This window comes from Neovison vison, chromosome 2, assembly GCF_020171115.1.
Source record: "Neovison vison isolate M4711 chromosome 2, ASM_NN_V1, whole genome shotgun sequence".
NCBI classification, from domain to species: Eukaryota; Metazoa; Chordata; class Mammalia; order Carnivora; family Mustelidae; genus Neogale; species Neogale vison.
This window is the reverse complement of record NC_058092.1, coordinates 101,940,817-101,967,902: the sequence shown is the minus strand read 5'-3', so window position 1 is coordinate 101,967,902 and position 27,086 is coordinate 101,940,817. Positions and strand designations below refer to the sequence as shown.

At 38.4% G+C, this 27,086-nt stretch overlaps 1 protein-coding gene across 1 annotated transcript in view; it reads left to right on the top strand.

Annotated features, from left to right (window-relative positions):
* Positions 1-27,086, top strand: part of SPAG17 (sperm associated antigen 17) — a 241,725-nt gene that overhangs the window by 155,514 nt on the left and 59,125 nt on the right. Inside the window, exons 29-32 of the mRNA XM_044239012.1 lie at positions 1,709-1,868; positions 11,017-11,234; positions 21,920-22,064; positions 23,855-24,009. Of these exons, the coding sequence (XP_044094947.1) occupies positions 1,709-1,868; positions 11,017-11,234; positions 21,920-22,064; positions 23,855-24,009 (678 nt within the window). The remainder of the gene's footprint in view (positions 1-1,708; positions 1,869-11,016; positions 11,235-21,919; positions 22,065-23,854; positions 24,010-27,086) is intronic.

Below are 27,086 nucleotides of genomic sequence, written 5' to 3'. Positions count from 1 at the left end.
TACTTTTAAATAATAAATTTATAACGGTAACAACTAAATGGGCCATCAGTGAATCAGAAGGATAGGAGAATTTCTAGAAAAGTCAGATGAGATCAGACCAATGGAGAAATAAAAGCAAAGTTTAAAGCAAGTACAAGAGAAAACCTGCAGCAAAACTAAAAATCAGTTCTAACACAGACATTTCACAGATGGAGCTCTGCACCCAGACAATTAAGTTAGTGTCCCCAATTAACTCACTACCACCTGGAGGGTGAGAACCAGAAGTCATAATATCCAAAAGCCATATGGCCTGCTCTATACCTCCCCAGTAATCACAGGGAAATTGTTTCTGTAATCAGAGGATACACCACCAAGAAGTGAAAAGTGACTCTCAAGGGGACTGATGACCATGCACTCAAGAACCATCAACCTTAGAGAAAAACCAACTGCATGAAAGTAAATTACAGAATAATCAAAAATTAAAGAAATAGCATCTAAAAATAAGGATAAATAGTTAAACAAAAAACTTGAAGGTGAGTAAAAGTAACATAGGCAGAGACTTGAGAGGTTAAGAGTCTACAAAATAACAATAAAAAAGTTACTGTGGATAAAATAAAGAGTTCTTAGATATTTAACACAATATATTTGACACAATTGTGTGTCCAATCACCATGTTGCAGTGATTGATATATATATACATATATATGAAACTAATACAATACTGTATATCAATATACTTCAATCATAAATTTTAAAAGAGGAAAAGAAAGAAAAACAACTGTGAAAAATTAAGGCAGGGAAGTGGATTATGGGGAAGAGAAGAGTTATGAGACGTGGAAAAGGGATCTGAAAAATACAATCTCCAGAAGAAGAAAATAGTGGGAGTGAAGAGGGAAAATAATGAAAGAAATAATCTAGGGAATTTTCCCAGAGTTAAAAAAAAAAAAAAGAAAGAAAAGAAAAAGAAAGAAAGAAAGAAAAAGGAAAAAACAAAACAAAACAAAAAAACAAAAAAACTTCGGATTAAACTGGGCAGTCAAGGGCCAAGTAGAATTGATACTAATCATCTTTAAAAGATCATCATGTCATAGTGCAATTTGGGGACTGCACAGGTAGACAATCCCAAAAGCTTCCTTAAAGAAACCAGTTACCTCCTATAGAATGAGAACAGAATGGACATTAGATTTCTCATTAGCAGCACTGGTGGAGGTTTTTGTCATGTTCATATGTTCATTGGTAGACTATAAATACTGATCCGGGTAGATGTATTAATGATAACTATAGACGAGACACCTACTAGTGATAGACGTTGATAGAGACTAAACATTTAAACGTGTGATAAAATTTTAAATGTAGTTATTATATAAGCTGAAATAGGGCGGATAATTTTCTAGTTGCACAGAATGGAGAAAATAAAAATAAAACAAATAAATACAAAAAAAATGAAAACTCAAGTCAGTCCAACAAAGACAAGATATAAAAAGAAAAGAAACAACATAGAAGGTACACGGAAAACCATGAATGATATTATCATGCTGGTTATTAAGCTATAGTCTCTGAGCTCCACAGTTACCATCCTAAAATATGCTTTGTGCTTAGTCTGGAGGTCTGCAAACAGCATTTTTCCTTCGAATTGACTTTAACCTATGCCAATGTTAACACAGTGTTAAATGTTAACCAGCCTCTTCCTTGCTTCTGAGAATGTAGGAACTTCTGCTTTTCCTTCCAGGTTCTCTTTGCAGATGGCGTTGTGAGCAGTAGTCCTGATTCAGGTCCTGTTTCTCCTCCTGTTGAAATGCCACCAAGTCTTCATAGTGGAGACTTGATGGACACAGTTTCTCAGCAAAAGTCAGAAACAGCACCGTCTGAGATTGTCATTCCAAAGAAAGGTAATAATTGAAGGATCTCAACTGATGATGGGTTTAATAAATCTTACACTTCTCATCTTTTCCATGTATATATTCAAGTATACTCACATGTATACATGTGTGTACATCTTAATTGAATCACAGCATTACACACTGTTTCATGAACAGCTTTTTTCTCTTAGTAATAAATAATGAACATCTTCCTGTGTTGTTATATACTCTTACACAGCATTAGCTCTAATGCCTGGGCTACTGTTTTGGGGTTAGCTGAGCAGATCAATGATATCAAGGTACTAACTAGGATTCTCTGGTTCTCTGGACCTTTTCCTCTGAGCCGCGAGCTAGGAAAAGGCCACATCAGCTCTAGGTGTAAGGTTCTCTTGTGGTAACTCTCAAAGCAAAACACAAAGAGAGTGAATATAAGAACTTTCAAGTGTCTCTTTTTGTCAGGGAGGAAAACATTTCCAGATTCCACCCCCTGTCCCCACCAGTAGACCTCCCCTTATATCCCATTGACTAGACCCGGCCAAGCACCTAGGGTAGGAAAACACACATCTGACATTTCTGAATTTTTTTCTCAGGAGAGGAGCAGTACTATTTGGGGAAAAGAAAATTGGATAACAATTGAGTAAGCAATCAACTGTGCCTGACATAATCTAATATATGAAATTGTTCTCCTCAGAGATATTTTCGATTGACACCCCCACCTCCAATGCAGTATGAAAGTATTTGTTTCCTCATACCCTTGCCAGTGCTGGATTTCCTTATTAATTTGATTTCATAGATAACTAATAATCTTTTTATTACATTAATTTACATTTCTTTATTACTGGTAGGGTTAAACATCATTTTTTTCTTTTTGTGAATTTTCTATTCACAGATTTTCTCAGCTTACTATTGAGATGTTTATTATTTTCATATTTATTTGTAGGAGATGTGTGTTTGTGTACCAGGCACAATTCTGAATACTTTAAAATATTAAATTAGTTAATTCTCATAGCAACTCTGGTTTCTATGTATATATTTTAATAATTCCACTTTACAGATGAGGAAATTGAGACACAGAGAGGTTAAGTAACTTTCTTGAGGTCTCTCAGTTATTAAGTGGTACAGCTGTGACTGGAGTCTGGGCATCTGCATCACAAACTTTTCTCAATTTCTCAAGGGACTTAAATGATCTGAGACCAAGATTTAATCTTCTTTGCTAATTTCAAACATCTTCCCACAGTAACCAGTAACCTTGTATAAAGGCAAACTGAGAGGCAACCCACGGAATGGGAGAAGATATTTGCAAATGACAGTACAGACAAAAGGTTGATATCCAGGATCTATAATGAACTCCTCACACTCAACCCACACGAAACAGACAAACACATCAAAAAATGGGCAGAAGATATGAACAGACACTTCTCCAATCAAGACATACAAATGGCTATCAGACACATGAAAAAATGCTCATCATCATTAGCCCTCAGGGAGATTCAAATTAAAACCACATTGAGATATCACCTTACACCAGTTAGAATGGCCAAAATTAACAAAACAGGAAACAACAGGTGTTGGAGAGGATGTGGAGAAAGGGGAACCCTCTTACACTGTTGGTGGGAATGCAAGTTGGTGCAGCCTCTTTGGAGAACAGTGTGGAGATTCCTCAAGAAATTAAAAATAGAGCTTCCCTACGACCCTGCAATTGCACTCCTGGGTATTTACCCCAAAGATACAGATGTCGTGAAAAGAAGGGCCATCTGTACCCCAATGTTTATAGCAGCAATGGCCACAGTCGCCAAACTATGGAAAGAACCAAGATGCCCTTCAACGGATGAATGGATAAGGAAGATGTGGTCCATATACACTATGGAGTATTATGCCTCCATCAGAAAGGACGAATATCCAACTTTTGTAGCAACATGGATGGGACTGGAAGAGATTATGCTGAGTGAAATCAGTCAAGCAGAGAGAGTCAATTATCACATGGTTTCACTCATTTGTGGAGCATAACCAATAGCATGGAGGACAAGGGGCGTTAGAGAGTAGTAGGGAATTTGGGTAAATTGGAAGGGGAGGTGAACCATGAGAGACTATGGACTCTGAAAAACAGTCTGAGGGGTTTGAAGTGGCGGGGGGGGGTGGGAGGTTGGGGTACCAGGTGGTGGGTATTATAGAGGGCACAGCTTGCATGGAGCACTGGGTGTGGTGAAAAAATAATGAATACTGTTTTTCTGAAAATAAATAAATTGGGAGAAAAAAAAAGGCAAACTGAATTTCCTTTTTGGTTACTCAAAATGTAAAGAAATAGACTTTCCTTTAGTAGTAGCTGAGGGCTCTTGGCTGAAGTGAATGAAGGCATCCTCATTGCTTTCAAACTTCCCACCTCAAAGGTTCCCCTCCTTTTCTGATGGGAGAGGACTTGATATAAGTGTAGCCACTTCTCTTAGAGCCCAGTGGGGTTCCAAAGGGCTTCTGCCTCCATCATAGTGTGCTCCAGGTTTCTTTAAAGTCCGTCCATCTAAGATGATGTATTCACTTAAACACACACACACGTGCATGCACACACACACATGTGCACACACACACACACACACACACACAGAGGAACTAAAAGACTTTTTTTTTTTAAGAGCGATTTTAGGTTTACAGAAAAAAATGAGCAGAATGTACAGAATTCCCCTATACTTCCTCCCTACCTGGCTTCAAGTTTTCTCTATTTTAAACACATGTTATAATTGATAAACCAACATCAATACATTGTTATTAACTGAAGTCCATAGTTTGCATTAGGGTTCATTCTTCACATTGCATAGTTCTGAGAGTTTTGACAAATGCATAATGTAGTGAATCTACCACTACAATAACATACAAAATAATTTCACCCCCTATGAGAAGAAAAACAAACGTGTGCTCTTTTGATTCCTTTTCTCCCTTCATCTTCTCCCCAAAACCAGTACCAAGGAGCTGACAGTCTCTTTTCCCCTCTACCCAGAACCTTGGAACCACCAATCTACTTTCTGTTACTATAGATTGATATATTCTGGACATTTCCATTAAAGAGAAGCATACAACACAAGGCCTTTTGTGACTGGCATCTTTTAGTTAGCATAATATTTTCAAGGGTCAGCTATGCTGTAACTTGAATCAGCACCTCATTTTTATGGCTGAGTAATATTCTGCTGTGTGGACACACCACAGTTTATCCACTCATCCATTGACGGACATACAAGTTGTTTCCACTTTTGCAAAACTGTAAATAAAGTTGATAATGAACATTTCTTTACAAGTTTTTGGTGTGGACATATATTTTCATTTCTCCGGAGTGGATACCCAGGAGTGGAATTGCTAGAATAGTAACTGTGTTTCTCACTTTGAGCACCTGACAAACTTTTCCAAAGCAGCTGCATTGTTTTCCATTCTCACCAGCATCGTTGAAGGGGGGGTTCCTATTTCTTCACTTTCTGGCCGACACTGTTATTTTCTGTCTGGAGCCATTCCTCTTTTTTTCTTTTTAAAGTTTTATTTATTTTTGATTATTACTTCGAGGGTATTGGGTTTCTGCTTAGGCATTAGGATTTTATTTTATTATTTATTAATTTTTTATTGTGTTCTATTAGTCACCATACATCATTAGTTTTTTTTTTAAGATTTTATCTATTTATTTGACAGAGAGAGATCACAAGTAGGCAGAGAGGCAGGCAGAGAGAGGGGGAAACAGACTCCCTGCTGAGCAGAGAGCCCAATGCGGGGCTCAATCCCAAAACCCTCAGATCATGACCTGAGCCAAAGGCAGAGGTTTAACCCACCGAGCCACCCAGGTGCCCCTACATCATTAGTTTTTGATGTAGTGTTCCTTCATTCATTGTTCGTGTATAACACCCAGTGCTCCATGCTATACGTGCCTTCCTTAATACCCGTCACCGGGCTAACTCATCCCCACACCCCCCTTCCCTTCTAAATCCCTCAATTTGTTTCCCAGAGTCCATAGTCTCTCCCACTACGATTTCTCCCCCTTCATTTTCTCCTTCCCCATGGAGGATATGTAATATCCTCCATGCTATTCCTTATGTTCCACAAATAAGTGAAACCGTATAATTGGCTTTCTCTATTTGACTTATTTTACTTAACATAATCTCTTCCAGGCCCATCCAAGTTGATGCAAAAGTTGGGTATTCATCCTTTCTGGTGGCTGAGCAATATTTCATTGTGTATATGGACCACATCTTCTTTATCCATTTGTCTGTTGAAGGGCATCTTGGCTCTTTCCACATTTTGGTTATTGTGGACATTATTGCTGTGAACATTGGGGTGCATATGGCCCTTCTTTTAATACATCTGTATCTTTGAGGTAAATACCCAGTAGTGCTATTGCTGGATCATAGGGTAACTCTATTTTTAGAGTGGTATCCTATTTTGATTTGGATTTGCATTTTCTTAATGGTTAGTGATGTTGAATACCTTTTTATGTACTTAGTGGACATTTGTCTATCTTCTTTGGAGAAATTTCTATTCAAATCCCTTCCCCAATTTTGTAATAGATTATTTGTCTTCTTACTTTTGAGTTATAAGTATCTTTTGTGTATTTTGGATACAAGTTCCTGATCAGATACAAATCAGGTATATGATTTGTGAATATTTTCTCCCAGTCTTTGGGCTATCTTTCCATATTCTTGATGGTGCCTTTTCATGGTGTTCATTTTGTTGAAGTCCAATTTATCTGGTTTTTATCCATCTGATTGCTTGTACTTTTGGTATTACAGCTAAGAAATCATTGCATAATCCAAAGTCACAAAGACCTATTCCTGTATTTTCTTCTAAGAGTTTAAAATTTTTAGCTTTGCACTAGGGGCTTTTACATTCAGTTTTATATAATTTTTTATATAATATGTGATGGGGTCCAAATTCATTCTTTCGAGTTTATTAAAAAGACAATTATTTCCCCCATTGAATTGTTTGGCACCTCAGCCAAAAATCAATTAACCATAAATATTAAGGTTTAATTTTGGAGTCTTATTTCTGCTCCACTAAACTCCTATATGTTTATCCTTTTGCCAATATCTCATTGTCTTGACTGCTACAGCTAAGTCTGAGTCACCCATGTTTGTTTTCCTTTTTAATATAGTTTTGACTATTCTGGGTCTCTGGCATTTCTATATGAATTTTAGGATCAAATTGTTAATTTCTGAAAAAGAGGCAGATGGGATTTTTATAGAGATTCCACTGAACATGTAGACAAATTTTGACAGCATTGACATCTTAAAAATACTGTCTCTAATTCATCAACTAAGGATATCTTTTTATTTATTTAGGTCTTCTTCAGTTCCATTCAGTAGCTTTTTATAGTTTTCAGTATACAATTATCAACAATTGTTTGTTAAATTTTTCCTATGTGTTTTATTCTTCTTGATCCTATTATAAGTGGAATTGGTTTTTTTAATTTTGAGGTTGTTCATTGATGGTATACATCAATACAGTCTATTTTTTGTATTTTGGCCTTGGGTCTTGAAATCTTGCTGAACTTTCTTACTCTAACCTTTTTTGTTTTGCAGCAACTTTGAAAATAAGATCCCAACTCCCAGTGTTTGTTTGTTGTTGCTGTTATTGCTGTTTGTTTGGTGACTTTCCTGAACTTATTCTTGCAAGTCTCTCTCCTTTGTCCTGTGTGGCTACTAAAGTCTCTGCTGTGTTAGCTTAGTGATCAGCTAATGATTAGGCAAGGATTAACTCACATGCCTCAAGCCAAAAAGCCTCCCAGCCTTTGCCAAGGGAATATGTGTTCTTCTTGGGGCATACCTTCTTTACCCTCACAGTTTAGACCCTAGCCCTAGCCTCAAGGTCAGCCAGAGGAGAGAGATTCTGTATTTCTCAGGTCTTTCCTGAGCATGAGTACAAACCTCCATGTGCATCTGGCCACAGGAAAACGTCAAGAGTTTTTCCAAAGTTCCTAAAATGGTCTCATTCCCCAGCTTTTTCTTTGAAGTTTTTAGATCAGCCTCTTGTTTGTCCCAACTATTTTTGCTGCCTGAGACAGCCACATTATGAAAAATAGCCACTGATTGTTTAGACAAGGGCCCCAGGATAAGGTTGTTTACAATGAGTGAATTCTAACTGAGGTCAGAGTGAGGATTTTCAGGGAATTTTCAGAGCAGTCGAACAATGATAAGTCTCTGGGAATGGGGCTTTTAAGGAGAATTCCAGGCCTATTGGCCCCCTCCAACAGCTGCCAGCCACATCATCGGTTTTCACAGCTACTGTGATTCCAAGGCTACTGTTTTTCAAGGCTACTGCACAGTTGGAGATGGGGGAAGATGAAGGATGAGAATTAGGTAAGTTAGAACACCACAAAGCAGTTGTTCTTACTGAGATTCAGCTGATTGTTGTAATTCTTTGGTTTATTTCCAAATTTCTAAAAGAGTTGATTTTGATAATTTTTTTTCCAGTGTTGTCACTGTTTTTTTTTTGGAAGAATGGCTTTTTGAAGATCCTTTCTTGCTGTACCAGAAGTGCTTCTCCCATCTCACAAGAAGTACTATTTAGTATTTTCATAATTTTTTTAGCTCTAAATATTTTCTAATTTCCAGATGACTACATTTTTTAAAAAAAAATTTTATTTAGATGACTTCCTTTTTGACCCACAAGCTATTTAAACATGTTTCTAAATTTCTAAAACTATAAAGTATTTTTAGGATTTTTAAATAATTGATTTTTAACTAATCTTTTGAAATTTGTTGAAACGTGATGGATAGCCTCAAATACGGGCAAGTGTTTTAAAAAGTCTGTGTATGATTGAAAAGGGCATGTATCCTGTAGTTATTGAGTATAGTGTTCTCTTTATAACTGTTAGTTCAAAACTGTTAGCTATGTTATTCAATCTATTTCCAAGTTCAACAAACTTCTCTACAAAGGGTAAGATAGTAAATATTTTTTTATTATGTTCAATTAGCCAACATATAGTACATCATGAGTTTTTGATGCAGTGTTCAAGAATTCATTAGTTGCATACAACACCCAGAGTTTATTTAGACTTTGTGAGCCATATTGTCTCTGTCACAACTACTCACCTCTGCCATTGTATCATGAAAATAGCCATAGACAATACATAATTAAATGAGCATGGTGTATTGTGTTTAAAGAAAACTTATTTATGGACACTAGAATTTGAATTTCATATAATTTTCAGGTGTTGCAAAATATTTTTCTTTTTTTCTTTTAATTATAATTGTATTATAATTAATTTTCTTTTAATTATATAAAAATGTTAAAAGAAGTATTACTTCACAGACTACAACAACAGACAGCAAGCCACATTTGCTTGACAGGTCAAAATTTGCCAACCATTATTGTATAACCTCACAGATATTTTTAATCTACTGTATCAATTTATTCAGCAGAAGTATGTTTAAATAGGGGTAGCATAATCTATCCAAGGCCATCCTTCTTATAATTTAATATTTATCTCTGAAATTATTATATCTTTTTAATATTTCTGTAAGATTTTCCTTCATATACTTTGAGGATGTGATTTTATTAACTTATAAATTTAGGCATCTTCATGGTAAATTTAACTTTTTATCAGTATGCAATGGCTTTTTGTTCTAGGATTCTTTTTTGTCCTAATATCTATTTTGCTTATATTATTATAGCCATACCAGATATCATTTAATTCCTTTGCAGTATAACTTTTTCATACTTTGTTTTACTTTCAGTGGTTTTTGTTCAAATGTATCTGTTGTGAGAACTTATAGGTGAATATTTTAAAAATTTGATTTGATAATTTTTGTCTTTTAATCAGAGCTTCTAATCCATTTATTGTGTAACAGATATTTTCTGAAAAATGTCTTTATATTGTCCCCATCCTTGGATAATAATTTCACTGGTTACAGAATTCTGGATTGATAGGTGTTTTCTCTCCAGTATATTGACAAAAATTCTTTAGACTCTTCTTGCTTCCAGTGTTGCTATTGAAAAGTTGGTTCTCAGTCTAATTGTTGTTGCTGCGAAGATAATCTAACTGCCTTGAAAATATTTTCTTTTTCTTATTATAATTTCAATACAATGTAGCTAGGTGTGAGTTTCTTTTTATTTATCCAAGTGAGAATAAATTGGGATTCTTGAGTCTATGGATTAGTATCTTTTATTTATACCAGAAAATTCTCAATAATTACCTTTTGAAATCTTGTTTCTGTTCCACTTTTTGTATATATTAGAGACTTTTACCTCTCTTTTATTATTTCTATTATTCTGACTCTCTGAGAGTCAGTCTAAATAATTTCTTTAGATCCTATCAGTTCTTTTTTAATACTCTGGAAATAGAAATAAGTCTAAATTAAATTTTAAGGCAAAAGTAAAGTTTAGCTTTATGCATATGTATTATTGGGCTCTTCCTATTAGTTAAATCTGCATCTTAGGCCAAGATCCATCCTCTGGTGCACATTTCATACTCTGAATCTGAGGAATCCTCCTAGAGTTAACAGTCCTTCATTATCTTTGTTTGTAATTGCTTCTGGGTCTGAGTTTACCTCATCATTGAGATTTGATAACACTGGCCAATCTCACCTACAGATCACTCATCATTATTTATACAAATGGAGCAAATCTATCCATGATAGAGGGATTGAGATAGTATTCACAGAGTTCTATAAGGCTTTTTCAGTTCTGTATTCCTTTCCAAATAGTTGGTGGTGGATTGGAAGGAGGGATGCATCAGATGATTATCGAGGCAGTAGTTGAATTGTACAGATCCTCTCCCCTAGTGAGAGGCCAAGGATATATGCCTGATTGGTAAATTTCTTTGGAACCACAGCTGAATAAAGCAGTTTCCTATCTATGAGTAACAAAATGACACAGTCAGGGGAATAAATAGTTAAATAATCTGGTAAAATGCTAGAGTTCAGTAAGACAAAAGAAGGAATTTAAGATATGGAGCAAAGGTGGGCTTTAAAAACTGGGCTACAAAACTCCAAATCTGGAATCCAGGGAGCTATAAGCAACATTCAAAATTATACAGAAATTGACCAGAATAGGTATTTTCCCACTTGATAAATAACATAATTGGTGAATACCACTTAGAATTTCTATGCCACAGTGTCTGAGGTATCTTACAGTGTGTTAAACTTAATGTATAATCTATGTAATTGATATTATAATTATATTGTGTTTGATTTTACTTGAACTTCTACAGGAAAAAGTCACAAAAATCAGTCGTCAGTGGCACATAAGAATGAAAGCCATGAACCTCACCCAGAGACAGTTCAAAGAGTAACTCCTGTGGAGGTTCATGTAGGCACCTGGTTTACAACAACACCAGAAGGAAATCGGATTGGCACCAAAGGATTAGAAAGAATAACAGACATGACCCCGTTATTATCCTTCAAGGCCACAGATCCTGTCAATGGAACGGTATGGCAAACTATTGCTTATTGAAAAATTTTATAAATCATTAGAGTTCTGAAACAACATATTAGAAGAGTACCTAGCAAATACTTAATTTACCCTAACTACTTGGTAAATAGTAGATGGATAGATGAACAGATGGATCTTTCTTTGCAAATGCAAAACATTTCTGTGGTTTATTTTACTTGAAAAATGTACCACGAAATACTAATTTTTTTTTACTTTTTTTTTCCAATTTATTTATCTTCAGAAAAACAGTATTCATTATTTTTTCACCACACCCAGTGCTCCATGCAAGCTGTGCCCTCTATAATACCCACCACCTGGTACCCCAACCTCCCACCCCCCCGCCACTTCAAACCCCTCAGATTGTTTTTCAGAGTCCATAGTCTCTCATGGTTCACCTCCCCTTCCAATTTACCCAAAAGCACATACCCTCCCCAATGTCCATAACCCTACACCCCTTCTCCCAACCCCCCTCCCCCCAGCAACCCACAGTTTGTTTCGTGGGATTAAGAGTCACTTATGGTTTGTCGCCCTCCCTATCCCATCTTGTTTCATGGATTCTTCTCCTACCCACTTAAGCCCCCATGTTGCATCACCACTCCCTCATATCAGGGAGATCATATGATAGTTGTCTTTCTCCGCTTGACTTATTTCGCTAAGCATGATACGCTCTAGTTCCACCCATGTTGTCGCAAATGGCAAGATTTCGTTTCTTTTGATGGCTGCATAGTATTCCATTGTGTATATATACCACATCTTCTTGATCCATCTTCATCTGTTGATGGACATCTAGGTTCTTTCCATAGTTTGGCTATTGTGGACATTGCTGCTATAAACATTCGGGTGCACGTGCCCCTTTGGATCACTACGTTTGTATCTTTAGGGTAAATTCCCAGTAGTGCAATTGCTGGGTCATAGGGCAGTTCTATTTTCAACATTTTGAGGAACCTCCATGCTGTTTTCCAGAGTGGTTGCACCAGCTTGCATTCCCACCAACAGTGTAGGAGGGTTCCCCTTTCTCCGCATCCTCGCCAGCATCTGTCATTTCCTGACTTGTTGATTTTAGCCATTCTGACTGGTGTGAGGTGATATCTCATTGTGGTTTTGATTTGTATTTCCCTGATGCCGAGTGATATGGAGCACTTTTTCATGTGTCTGTTGGCCATCTGGATGTCTTCTTTGCAGAAACGTCTGTTCATGTCCTCTGCCCATTTCTTGATTGGATTATTTGTTCTTTGGGTGTTGAGTTTGTTAAGTTCTTTATAGATTTTGGACACTAGTCCTTTATCTGATATGTCGTTTGCAAATATCTTCTCCCATTCTGTCAGTTGTCTTTTAGTTTTGTTAACTGTTTGCTTTGCTGTGCAAAAGCTTTTGATCTTGATGAAATCCCAAAAGTTCATTTTTGCCCTTGCTTCCCTTGCCTTTGGCGATGTTCCTAGGAAGATGTTGCTGCGGCTGAAGTCGAAGAGGTTGCTGCCTGTGTTCTCCTCAAGGATTTTGATGGATTCCTTTCTCACATTGAGGTCCTTCATCCATTTTGAGTCTATTTTTGTGTGTGGTGTAAGGAAATGGTCCAATTTCATTTTTCTGCACGTGGCTGTCCAATTTTCCCAACACCATTTATTGAAGAGGCTGTCTTTTTTCCATTGGACATTCTTTCCTGCTTTGTCGAAGATTAGTTGACCATAGAGTTGAGGGTCTATTTCTGGGCTCTCTATTCTGTTCCATTGGTCTATGTGTCTGTTTTTGTGCCAGTACCATGCTGTCTTGATGATGACAGCTTTGTAATAAAGCTTGAAGTCCGGAATTGTGATGCCACCAACTTTGGCTTTGTTTTTCAATATCCCTTTGGCTATTCGAGGTCTTTTCTCGTTCCATATAAATTTTAAAATTATTTGTTCCATTTCTTTGAAAAAGATGGATGGTACTTTGATAGGAATTGCATTAAATGTGTAGATTGCTCTAGGTAGCATAGACATTTTCACAATATTTATTCTTCCAATCCAGGAGCATGGAACATTTTTCCATTTCTTTGTGTCTTCCTCAATTTCTTTCATGAGTACTTTATAGTTTTCTGAGTATAGATTCTTAGCCTCTTTGGTTAGGTTTATTCCTAGGTATCTTATGGTTTGGGGTGCAATTGTAAATGGGATTGACTCCTTAATTTCTCTTTCTTCTGTCTTGTTGTTGGTGTAGAGAAATGCAACTGATTTCTGTGCATTGATCTTATATCCTGACACTTTACTGAATTCTTGTACAAGTTCTAGCAGTTTTGGAGTGGAGTCTTTTGGGTTTTCCACATAGAGTATCATATCATCTGCGAAGAGTGATAGTTTGACTTCTTCTTTGCCGATTTGGATGCCTTTAATTTCCTTTTGTTGTCTGATTGCTGAGGCTTGGACTTCTAGTACTATGTTGAATAGCAGTGGTGATAATGGACATCCCTGCCGTGTTCCTGACCTTAGTGGAAAAGCTTTCAGTTTTTCTCCATTGAGAATGATATTTGCAGTGGGTTTTTCATAGATGGCTTTGATGATATTGAGGTATGTGCCCTCTATCCCTACACTTTGAAGGGTTTTGATCAGGAAGGGATGCTATACTTTGTCAAATGCTTTTTCAGCATCTATTGAGAATATCATATGGCTCTTGTTCTTTCTTTTATTGATGTGTTGTATCACATTGACTGATTTGTGGATGTTGAACCAACCTTGCAGCCCTGGGATAAATCCCACTTGGTCGTGGTGAATAATCCTTTTAATGTACTGTTGAATCCTATTGGCTAGTATTTTGGTGAGAATTTTTGCATCTGTGTTCATCAAGGATATTGGTCTATAGCTCTCTTTTTTGATGGAATCCTTGTCTGGTTTTGGGATCAAGGTGATGTTGGCCTCATAAAATGAGTTTGGGAGTTTTCCTTCTATTTCTATTTTTTGGAAGAGTTTCAGGAGAATAGGAATTAGTTCTTCTTTAAATGTTTGGTAGAATTCCCCCGGGAAGCCATCTGGCCCTGGGCTTTTGTTTGTTTGGAGATTTTTAATGACTGTTTCAATCTCCTTACTGGTTATGGGTCTGTTCAGGCTTTCTATTTCTTCCTGGTTCAATTTTGGTAGTTTATATGTTTCTAGGAATGCATCCATTTCTTCCAGATTGTCAAATTTGTTGGCGTAGAGTTGTTCATAGTATGTTCTTATAATAGTTTATATTTCTTTGGTGTTAGTTGTGATCTCTCCTCTTTCATTCATGATTTTATTTATTTGGGTCCTTTCTCTTTTCTTTTTGATAAGTCTGGCCAAGGGTTTATCAATTTTATTAATTCTTTCAAAGAACCAGCTCCTAGTTTCGTTGATTTGTTCTATTGTTTTTTTGGTTTCTATTTCATTGATTTCTGCTCTGATCTTTATGATTTCTCTTCTCCTGCTGGGCTTAGGGTTTCTTTCTTGTTCTTTCTCCAGCTCCTTTAGGTGTAGGGTTAGGTTGTGTACCTGAGACCTTTCTTGTTTCTTGAGAAAAGCTTGTACCGCTATATATTTTCCTCTCAGGACTGCCTTTGTTGTGTCCCACAGATTTTGAACCGTTGTATTTTCATTATCATTTGTTTCCATGATTTTTTTCAATTTTTCTTTAATTTCCTGGTTGACCCATTCATTCTTTAGAAGGATGCTGTTTAGTCTCCATGTATTTGTGTTCTTTCCAAACTTCCTCTTGTGGTTGAGTTCTAGCTTCAGAGCATTGTGGTCTGAAAATATGCAGGGAATGATCCCAATCTTTTGATACCGGTTGAGTCCTGATTTAGGACCGAGGATGTGATCTATTCTGGAGAATGTTCCATGTGCACTAGAGAAGAATGTGTATTCTGTTGCTTTGGGATGAAATGTTCTGAATATATCTGTGATGTCCATCTCATCCAGTGTATCATTTAAGGCCTTTATTTCCCTGTTGATCTTTTGCTTGGATGATCTGTCCATTTCCGTGAGGGAAGTGTTAAAGTCCCCTACTATTATTGTATTATTGTTGATGTGTTTCTTTGATTTTGTTATTAATTGGTTTATATAGTTGGCTGCGCCCACGTTGGGGGCATAGATATTTAAAATTGTTAGATCTTCTTGTTGGAAAGACCCTTTGAGTATGATATAGTGTCCTTCCTTATCTCTTATTATAGTCTTTGGCTTAAAATCTAATTGATCTGATATAAGGATTGCCACTCCTGCTTTTTTCTGATGTCCATTAGCATGGTAAATTCTTTTCCACCCCCTCACTTTAAGTCTGGAGGTGTCTTCGGGTTTAAAATGAGTTTCTTGGAGGCAACATAGAGATGGGTTTTGTTTTTTTATCCATTCTGATACCCTGTGTCTTTTGATTGGGGCATTTAGCCCATTAACATTCAGGGTAACTATTGAGAGAGATGATTTTAGTGCCATTGTATTGCCTGTAAGGTGACTGTTACTGTATATTGTCTCTGTTCCTTTCTGATCTACCACTTGTAGGCTCTCTCTTTGCTTAGAGGACCCCTTTCAGTATTTCCTGTAGAGCTGGTTTGGTGTTTGCAAATTCTTTCAGTTTTTGTTTGTCCTGGAAGCTTTTAATCTCTCCTTCTATTTTCAATGATAGCCTAGCTGGATATAGTATTCTTGGCTGCATGTTTTTCTCGTTTAGTGCTCTGAAAATATCATGCAGCTCTTTCTGGCCTGCCAGGTCTCTGTGGATAAGTCAGCTGCCAATCTAATACTTTTACCATTGTATGTTACAGACTTCTTTTCCCTGGCTGCTTTCAGGATTTTCTCTTTGTCACTAAGGCTTGTAAATTTTACTATTAGGTGACGGGGTGTGGGCCTATTCTTATTGATTTTGAGGGGCGTTCTCTGAACCTCCTGAATTTTGATGCTCGTTCCCTTTGCCATATTGGGGAAATTCTCCCCAATAATTCTCTCCAGTATACCTTCTGCTCCCCTCTCTCTTTCTTCTTCTTCTGGAATCCCAATTATTCTAATGTTGTTTCGTCTTATGGTGTCACTTATCTCTCGAATTCTCCCCTCATGGTCCAGTAGCTGTTTGTCCCTCTTTTGCTCAGCTTCTTTATTCTCTGTCATTTGGTCTTCTAGATCACTAATTCTTTCTTCTGCCTCATTTATCCTAGCAGTGAGAGCCTCCATTTTTGATTGAACTTCATTAATAGCTTTTTTAATTTCAACATGGTTAGATTTTAGTTCTTTTATTTCTCTAGAAAGGGCTTTTATATCTCTGGAGAGGGTTTCTCTAATATCTTCCATGCCTTTTTCAAGCCCGGCTATAACCTTGAGAATTGTCATTTTGAACTCTAGATCTGACATATTACCAATGTCTGTATTGATTAGGTCCCTAGCCTTCGGTACTGACTCTTGTTCTTTTTTTTGTTGTGAATTTTTCCGCCTTGTCATTTTGTCCAGCTAAGAGTATATGAAGGAGCAAGTAAAATACTAAAAGGGTGGCAACAATCCCAGGAAAATATGCTTTAACCAAATCAGAAGAGATCCCAAATCATGAGGGGGGATTTCTCCCCCCTCACGATTGGGTGAGGGATCTCCTCTGATTGGGATCTCCTTTGATTGGGATCTCCCAATCTCTTCTGATTGGGATCTCTTCTGATTTGGGGATAAAAAGAGGTTCAAAAAGAAAGAAAGAAAAAAAAGAAAAAAAGAATTAAAAAAAAGATTGAATTAAAAATTCAATCAAGAATTTAAAAAAGAATTAAGAAAAAAAAAGTTTGAAGAGATTAGGATCTCTTCTGATTTGGGGATAAAACGAGGTTCAAAAAGAAAGAAAGAAAAAAAAAGAATTAAAAAAAAGAAAATGAATAAAGAAAAGTATAAAAAAGAAAAATATATATATATTAGATAATCTAGTTAAAAAACGTTAAAAAAGAAAAGGGTAAAAGTTATAAAAAATTTTAGCAGAAGAAGAGAAAAAAAATGAAAAAGAAAAAAATTAAATTAACTGCAAGACTAAAAAATCACAGGCAGAAAGCCACGAGTTCCGTGGTTTGTTTTCTCCTCCTCTGGAATTCTGCTGCTCTCTCCTTGGCATTGAAACTGCACTCCTTGGTAGGTGAACTTGGTCTTGCCTGGATTTCTTGTTGATCTTCTGGGGGAGGGGCCTGGTGTAGTGATTCTCAAGTGTCTTTGCCCCAGGCGGAATTACACCGCCCTTACCAGGGGCCGGGCTGAGTGATCTGCTCGGCTTTGCTTTCAGGAGCTTTTGTTCCCTGAGCGCTTTCCGTAGAGTTCCGGAGGACGGGAATACAAATGGCGGCCTCCTGGTCTCCGGCCCGGAGGAGCCGAGAGCCCAGGGCCCCGCTCTCCTGTGCGCCCTCAGCGAACCGCTCCTAGTAACTCGCGTCTGCCTAACCTTCGGCCGCGCTCCGAGCTCACCGAGCTTGCGACCGGTTCAAGGCAACACCGAGCTGTGAGCTTACTGTCGGCTCTGTCTCTGCAGCCGGCTTTCCCGTTCCAATAACCGCAAGCTCTGCGACACTCAGACACCCCCGATCCTTCTGTGACCCCGCGGGACCTGAGGTCACGCCGACCCCGTGTGGGCTTCGCCCCGGTTTAGCCTCCGGAGCGATGTCCCTCAGCGTAACAGACTTTTAAAAGTCCTGATTTTGTGCTCCGTTGCTCCGCTGCTTGCCGGGAGCCGGCCCCTCCCCCGGGGTCTATCTTCCTGTCGCTTTGGATTCACTTCTCCGCCAGTCCTACCTTTCAGGAAGTGGTTGTTTTTCTGTTTCTAGAATTGCTGTTCTTCTTCTCTTCGATCTGCCGATGGATTTGCAGGTGTTTGCAATCTTTAGATAAGCTCTCTAGCTGATCTCCTGCTAGCTGAAGTAGTCTCAGCCTGCTACTTCTCCGCCATCTTGACTCCTCCTGAAATACTAATTTTTGAAATGAGAAACAAATCATGAATATTTATATCACATTTAAGGCATATAAGATTAATTGTGTCATATATTTCTTTATGTTGAATGTATTTGTGTAATGTCTTATCTTCTAGAAGTTGAGGGTCTATGCTTTGTTCCTTTTTCTTTGTGTGAAACTGAAATAAGTGGTAGAAATTTGTTCATGATCCATGACTCCAAAGAATGTATGGTATATTTAGGGAGATGCTCACATTAAATAATGCAAGAATTTGGCAACGTTACAGAGTAACTGGACAAAAGATTTTATTTGTAGCCTAAGAATAAGTAACAAATGAATGGTGTAGAAACTAATGGTTTGGAGGCACCAGTTAAGCCTCCAACTCTGGGTTTTGGCTCAGGTCACAATCTCAGGGTAGTGAGATTGAGCCCTATGTTATGCTCTGTATGTATGCAGAGTCTATTTGAGAGTCTTTCTCTCTCTTTCTCTCTCTCTACCCCTCCCCCTACTTTGTGCCCTCTCTCTCTCTCTCTCTTTCTCTCTCATAAATAAATAAATAAAATCTTAAAAAAGAAAAGAATGGTTTGGCTTATGATGTGAAATCAAAACTTCTGGGATGAATGATAGTACCTTCTATGTGGCAGGCTTTCTGTTAGGGGATTGGGGTTCTGTGTACATTATCTCATTCAGTCCCCACACCAGTGAATATCATGTTATACCTATGAGGAAATCGGGCCTCAGCAAGTTGAATAATGTGGTCAAGAGTACACATTCATCCAGTGCTAGATCCTAGTTAGGAGCAGTTGTTGGTGACTGAAAAACGAGCGCTTTCCATCCCTCAGCTAGTCCTCTAAAGTCTTAGGTGGAGCTTTGCAGTACCCTCTGAGGCTTTAACCCACTGAGCCACCCAGGCGCCCCTGCAGTACCCTCTGAATGTAAATGACATGACCTTATATCTGGGTTCTATCTTATAGGTGCCTTATATCTACCTTTGCTTATAACCATGTGCTCCTGGTCAAAAGCAAAATGACTGCTCGCTACTGAGATGAATTACATTACCTAACCAAACATGTTTTCCTTCCTTCTTTAGTCAGCTTCTGAAATAATTTTGTAATCTCTTACCTTGCCTGCTAGTTGTATTTTTTGTGAGACTCAAACTACATATCATCACAGGAAGGTTTTTCTGGTCACTTCAAATAACTCCCTTTTATTCAGCCTCTGATATAGATTACTTGACATAATATGCAAATGTGATTAATATTTTTTTTAAGGATTTTATTTATTTATTTGTCAGAGACAGAGGGAGAGAGAGCAAGCGAGCACAGGCAGACAGAGAGGCAGGCAGAGGCAGAGGGAGAAGCAGGCTCCCTGCTGAGCAAGGAGCCCGATGAGGGGCTCGATCCCAGGACTCTGGGATCATGACCTGAGCCGAAGGCAGCTGCTTAACCAACTGAGCCACCCAGGCGTCCCTGTGATTAATATTTCTTAATAACTCTCAGTTTCCCTAATTATTACCTGTCACCATTACAGAAGCATGAACAAATGCCCAAGAGCCTGGATCCAAGCATTTGTTGAACATCAAACATATAACAGAATAATAAAAACAACAGTAATAAGAATACTTAACTGAACGCTCGCTGTTTGCCAAGCCCTGTTCTCCTTTTATTCTCACAAAAGACTAGTGTTTACATTTTACAGATGAGGCAAAAACATAAGGTTACATAATTTCCCCAAAAGCACACAGCAAGTAGTAGAGTCAGAACGTGGACCCCAAGGTTGCAATCCAGATCCCGTGTGCCTAGCCACCAGGGACCTAAGGGCCAAGAAATCACATGGTTGTATGAAACAAAATTGAAAATGGATTTTTTTTTTCATGACACATGACATGAAGTATCACTAAATTAGAGGCATAGGCACTGCCTTTGTGGTGACACAGATCTGGGTTTGAACCCCAGCCACACTCCCTACTGGCTGTGTGACTTTGGACAAGCTTCTAATCCAATTCTCCTTACTTACAAATGGAGATAATAGTGATTACCTGAAATAGCTGCTAAGATTAATGCCAGATCCAACATTATCAGGTGTTCAGTAAATATCCTTGCTACTCTATGCTTACCACCACAGAGAATAATGATTTTCCCACCGTACCGTGATCAGAAAGTGTCAGTGTTATGTGGTGCTATGAAATGTTTGAATAATTCTAAATAACAGTGTGTGAATATTTTTACTGGATAAAAAGGTAGCATTAACTCTTGCTGACTTGATGACTGACTAAATATCAATCCCTTTACCGACATTATTTCATTTAATCCACATAATATGCCTGAAGCAGATGGCTAGTGTTGCCTTCATTTTGCAGATGAGGAAACTAGAGCACAGAGAAGTGAAGCCACTTGCCTAGGTCATCCAGCCATTGGCAAAGTTAGGATTTGAATTCAGGCAGCTTTACTCCAGAGCTCATACTCTCAACCACTATATTCTTCAGTGGTATTTCTCATTAAATGCATTAGCTGAGAGTGCCAATGTTAAGAACATAAAATAATGACAGCATGCCTTTCTCTCAAATATAGTGATTTCTGCCTACTGTAAAGAGGTAAAGCAATTATCACCTGCTTCCAGTGACCCCAGAAATTTGAGTCAAAACACAGCTAACAAACCTACTCTCCTATCCATCTGGACTCTTCAGTGAAATACTGTGTCCCTTACAGTTAAGACAGTACAAGTTAGAAAATACTTGATGGTTGAAACATGTGCTACATAGTTTGCAATATACTGTTATTGCCAGCTGGACAGCACCTATGCAAGGAAGGGGATGGACACATAAATAGGCAGAGGGAGAAGCTGAGCTGTGGCACAGACCGACAAAGCCTCAGCCAACTGGCAGGGGCTCAGGAGCTGGTATGCTCTGCCCCAGTGTCCCAAGTCTGGTAGCACTCCACGTTGGAACAGACCTGGGACAAACTGTGTTGACCAGGTAACCATCCTTCAACTTCCTGCCTTGGATGATAACAGCTATTTTCCTTCTCAGACCTTCTATCCATCCTCCACAATAATCCTTTCCACTGGAATAGAAAAGATTATAGGTTACTGTGGACAATCAAGCTAACAGAACAACCAGGCTTTAATCTGCATCTGCATTTGCTCTGCTTTAGGGAAGGACAAAAGACAGCAAATGCAGCAAGATCAATGTGGCACCCTCACAGGTGCAGCTTCTTTTACTCTTCGAGCCCACCTGGGGCACGACCAACAGCAGCAGACAAGAGCCCGTTAGTGTGTGGATCAGCTTGACACAGAGAAACCACAGCCTCTGTTCCCCACCAATCTTCACATTCTGTTCTGATGGCATTAGATTGAGATTGGCATAGCAGGCCAGGGAGCCCCCATGCACCATGCTCACTTTAAACCTGTAATTTTCAAGGAGGCAGGACCTAGGGTCATTTTCCCAGACAGACCGGGGCTAGGCCAGTCCTGATGTTAACTTTTTTCAATATACAACAGTGGAAGGAGCATCAATTTTCAAGTCCAATGGCCTCAGTGCAACACCAGCCCTGGTGTTTGCTGAGTGACAGTGAGCAAATTCCTTAACTTCTCTAAGCATACATTCCCTCATCTACAACATGGGGACAGCATTACCTGCCTTCCAGGATTGTTGCAAAGCTTTGACCAAATAGAGGACATCAAACTTAAGCTTACAAATGGATAACCAGGAGTTTGATGGTATTCAATGAGGTATAAAAATAAATGGACTTGGGATTAACCATCTAACCAAATGATCATGCTCTGCCTTTGTATGTTCAGGTCATGACAACTCGAGAAGACAGAGTGGTCATTGTGGAAAGAAAAGATGGTACTCGGATAGTGGATCATGCTGATGGTACCCGAATCACAACCTTTTATCAAGTTTATGAAGATCATATTACTCCTCCAGAAGATAATAAAATATGTAAGTTTTATTTTTCAAGCTTGGGACAATATGTGTCTTTAGAATAAGATGAGTACAAAGCTCACTACTCTTTTTTAACCCACACATAAGAAAAATAATTTTTTGAAGAACTCTGCCAACCAAAGAACACATGTGCAGTCTAGAGCAGGGGCTCTATGGCTCTTTTGCTACTTTTTTTTTTTTAATCCTCAGCGGTTGTGGGAGTGGTAACTCTGGTTGGCTGATGGATAGTAATAGTAACTTTTTCCATTTTCACTGCTAAAATATAGTTTGGATTGGTGGCAACTAAAAGTTAATAATCACGACTCTGTTGCCTGGGGCATTAACTCTCAGACCTTTTTCTGTTGATCCTTACGGAATCTGATTTGCATAAAGGTGATCTCCATAAGGCCCTCCTTCCATTCTGAACATGCCTCTCATTATCAGAGACAGCATGAGAGAAGAACAAAGCTGCAGGTCTAATTAATAGGAACCTGGGCAGAGACTCTAAAAGCATAACGCCTTTCCTAACCTAAATTTAAACAAGATTTTTAAAGGCAAATTATTCCCTGACTCCCTTTCCTTTAATTCCAGGGCTTATTTGCTTAATGCATTAAATGCTTCTTTGCCAAATTAAGTGCAACAAAACTGGCAAGCCAGTGGGAAAGAACAAACTTCTTATTCCACCTGTTAGAGTGAGAATTAAAAGAACCACTGGAGAGAGCAATTTTAAAATATCTGTAACTTTGAAATGGGCATATGATATGATGCACTAACTCCACTTCTGGGTACATGTAGAAAGACACTTTTTTTTTTTAAGATTTTATTTATTTATCAGAGAGAGAGAGGGAGAGAGAGCGAGCACAGGCAGACAGAATGGCAGGCAGAGGCAGAGGGAGAAGCAGGCTCCTTGCTCGGCAGGAGCAAGGAGCCCGATGCGGGACTCGATCCCAGGACACCAGGATCACGACCTGAGCCGAAGGCAGCTGCTTAACCAACTGAGCCACCCAGGCGTCCCTAGAAAGACACTCTTAACAACACTCTTACTCATTTGTACAAGGAAACAGGTTCAGGGTGCTCCTTGCAGTACCAAATATGATATCAAAATGCTGGGAAATAAATGTCCACCAACAGCAGAATAGAAAAATAAAATGCAGTATATTCTTACAAAAGAATACTATATAGTACTTAAAAGGAATGAAGTACACACACGCACACATATGCCTACACAACTACATATCACAATGGCTGAAGGTCTCAAAGCAATGTCAAGTAGAAAATGTAGGTGTAGAATGATACATACAGTGTTACACAATGTATGCATATTTAAAACCACATAAGATTATATATGATTTTGATACATATATTTATAGAAAGGATAAAAGTAGACTTCAAGAGAAGGAGATAAACCCAGGGATAAGGAGAAAAGTGAACCTCAGCTTACCTGCAATTTTTCTCTTATATACATATTAAGAATGTTGAAACAGATATGGCAAAATATTAACAAGTGTAAATTTTGATTGGCGAGTATATAAATAATTTGTTTTTTATGCTTTTCTGGGTGTTTTCAATTATGCAAAATAAAAATAGAACAAAACAGCACATTAAATTAAAGAAGCAAGAGTTATTCTGGAAGAATTCCTCTGCATTGACAGTGAGGAGGCCATACACCAGCCCTGTGAAGTAAGTTTTCAGCACATGGTCTCAGCTTCTAGCCCAGGTGGCCAGGAGACAGGAGCGAACTCAGCAGGCAGGCGTGTTTCCCAATGTGTGCATCCTTTGAGATCTGTTTACCTTGCATTTGCTTGCAGCTGAGAGTCCTCAAACTGTCACCAGGCAGGTGAAGTGCATGCGGATAGAAAACTCACACTACGCCACTATCATCACCAACTGCGAGGACAGTAGCTGCTCTGCCACCTTTGGGGATGGGACGTCTATTATTGCAAAGCCACAGGGAACATACCAGGTGGGTCTAGGGAGAAATGAAGAGTGCCAAAGAGAAGTGTCCATTTGAATAAGAAAACTCACTCCTCTAGTGAATATTCCTGCCACATACAGCTGTTGTTCCCTCTGTCTCATGTACTTAGAACACACTTCTCAATCTCCTTTTATTTTTCATCTTCTTTTTACAACCCATTGCAGAAAACCACTGTCCTGCTTGTCTTACAATGCTTTGGTATTTTCAGATCAAGGTTTTAAAATGTATTTGTTGGGGATCTTTTATGTGGTAGGTGGCAGGCACTGTTAGAAACACTCATGTGATCTGTCCTGTGCCTACCTGACCAGCTTCACCTACCACCTCTGTCCTTATTCACACTCTCCCATCCTTCCCATCTCCAGTCCATTGTCACTTTACCTAGAGTCCCCATAGGATGGGAGGAACATATGATCTGTGGGTCCTAGGAGAACAGCTTGCAAAGCTTTGTTCTTGAAGGCTCAGTGAGGAGAGCTCTTAGCAACTCCTATACCTTCCTACATGTTCCTATTAATCACAACCACCTAGTGTCAGCCTGCAGTCTCTTGGAAGCCTTGGAAGGATTTGCCCTCGTCTTTCCACTTGCTGGAGAAGAGACACAAGGGCCAGGATGTCACATACAATGTCAGAGAATACTGAGCACAAAACCAGAAGATGACTACTAAGACCTCAGTGTCAAGCGTTACTGTGAAAGCTGCTAAAATTGGTTTATGCCTCCCATCTCTCCAAATGATGATACCCTACTCCCTCTTCTTCCAGTGTAGATTGTCATGGGGCAAGGCAGGTGCTGAAGGTGAGACATCATTGTGGTATGTGGCAGTTGGCTAAGGGGTGCAATCCTTCTTCAATACTCAGAAGGTCCATTTTCTTCAGCAGATTGGCAGCATCCGTATTCTGGTACCATGTGTGCTGCCAGATGTCATGAGAATCCCCTAAGATTCTGTGATGAGGCCAGTTTTTGCCTTATTTTTATCATAGTACCAAACTCAAATGGTTACAGCTATGAGGGCAATGGAATTTTAGAACCAATGACAGTTGCCAATGGAGAAAGAGACATAAACAGAAAAGAGATCCAACTTACAGATATTCAGTATCCACCATTATTGTGTAGCCACTTGTTCCTTCCAGGTTTTCCCACTCTCCCGAAACACAGCCCAAGAATGGATTGGAAGGTTGACCATTCTTGGCTGAGAAACACACAGACCTAAGTTCCCAAATGGAAAAAAAAAAAAAACTCCAAATAAATTTACCAATACCTATTATAGTTCTGCAGTTGTATAGCACTGAAAAATGGCATTCAAAAAATCCTCTGCCCACCCCCTGTTAGTTGCTCATCACTCATCACTCACCAGCATGAGAACAATGGGCAATATAAAGAAGGAGGCCGGATTTTAGACAATATAATAATAATAATAATAAAGGAGGTTGAGCTTGGTATAGTCCACCATTGTACCTTAGCAGCACTGAAATGATTAACCAAGACATCAAATAGGAGGCATGTATAACAGTTGTTATCCTCTATGACTATAACGTGCACAAATAGGGGTGGGACCATCCACCCAGCTAGAGGATTTCAGGAAAACAAGATGACAAATAATGGGTCTGTTATCCCCCATGGGAAACCTTCCTCTGTCCCTCATTCTAGGAACTGAAACCAATTTCCCTAGACCAGAAGACCTATTGTCTTTCTGGAGACTATGTATGTGTGTGTGTATATATGCTTGAACAAGCTTCTGAAAGAGAGTAGTCAGACTGTTCTTCTATACCACTATGATCCAGCCCTAGTGGTTCCTTTGGGGAAGATACAGAAATGTAATAAGCATTTATAAGAATGCTTTGAAGAAGGACTTCAAGAGTCCTTGTCTTAGTTAGCAATACCATGAACAAACACCTTATAATAATGGAAGGTGGCTATATCCTCTACCCAGTATATGAAATCAGTTGGAAGAGGCAAATTTTATAGTAAACTTTGAACTGTGAATGTAAAATATGAGAATCTAAAATCATGAGAATTCTATTATCTAACTGCTATCGGGTTAATCAAAAACAACCACTAGCAGAAAATGTGGATCTGTATTTGCCACGTTGAGTCTCTAGGCTTCAGCATAGATGTTTCTTCAGGTTAACATCCTAGAAAGAAAGGCACATCCTGTTTATCAGGTTTACTTTTGTCATTTCAATATTTCTACTTCACCGGTCTATGGTATATGCCTTAACAGTGGATGTTATAGGACATCTTTTTCTGTCCAGAGCAAATTTCAATAAGTTATAGAGTCAAATCTGACAGTTTGGGTCCATTATGATGAAGACTTTTGGAGCCCAGGAAAGTTGCAAATTTAACCAAACACATTACCTACTGTAAGATGTACCTGGAACCACAAAGAAGTCTCAGAATTAGCCAAGATCCAACAGGGTTTTCTGGGCCTAGGCAATGGTGGATAGTCAGTATGAGATACTTCCAAAGTGATGGAGTAAGGACTCCAGAAAATACACTACTACATAAAGACAACTAGAAAACTGAAAATATTGTCCAAATCAACTTTTTGGCAAACTAAAATAAAAGCAAACATAAAGAAGTAAATAATAGATTATAATAGAAATAAATAAAAGACAGAATAGAAAACCATAGAGAGAGTCAATGAAACCAGAAGTTGTTTCTTTGGGGGGGAGACCCAAATTATTAGAATTAAGAGTGAAAGATAAAACATTTTTACAAATCTTTTTCATTTTTACAGAAATGAAAAGAATTATAAGGAAATACTATGTATGTCAACAGATTAGATACCATAGGTGAAATATATAAATTTCTGGAAAGGTACAAACTTTCAAATCTGAGTCAAGAAGAACTGAAAGCTCAAAATAGACCTCTAAGAAGTAAAAGTTTGAATTGGTAATTTTAAAACTTAGTACACAGAAAAGCCCAGGGCCACATAACCTCACTAGTAAATTCTACCAAACATTTATGGAGGCATTAATACTGAAGAATTTTCACAAACTTTTCCAATATATAGAAGAGGAGGGAACACTTCCCAATTACCCTGATAACAAAACCAGACAAAGTCATAACA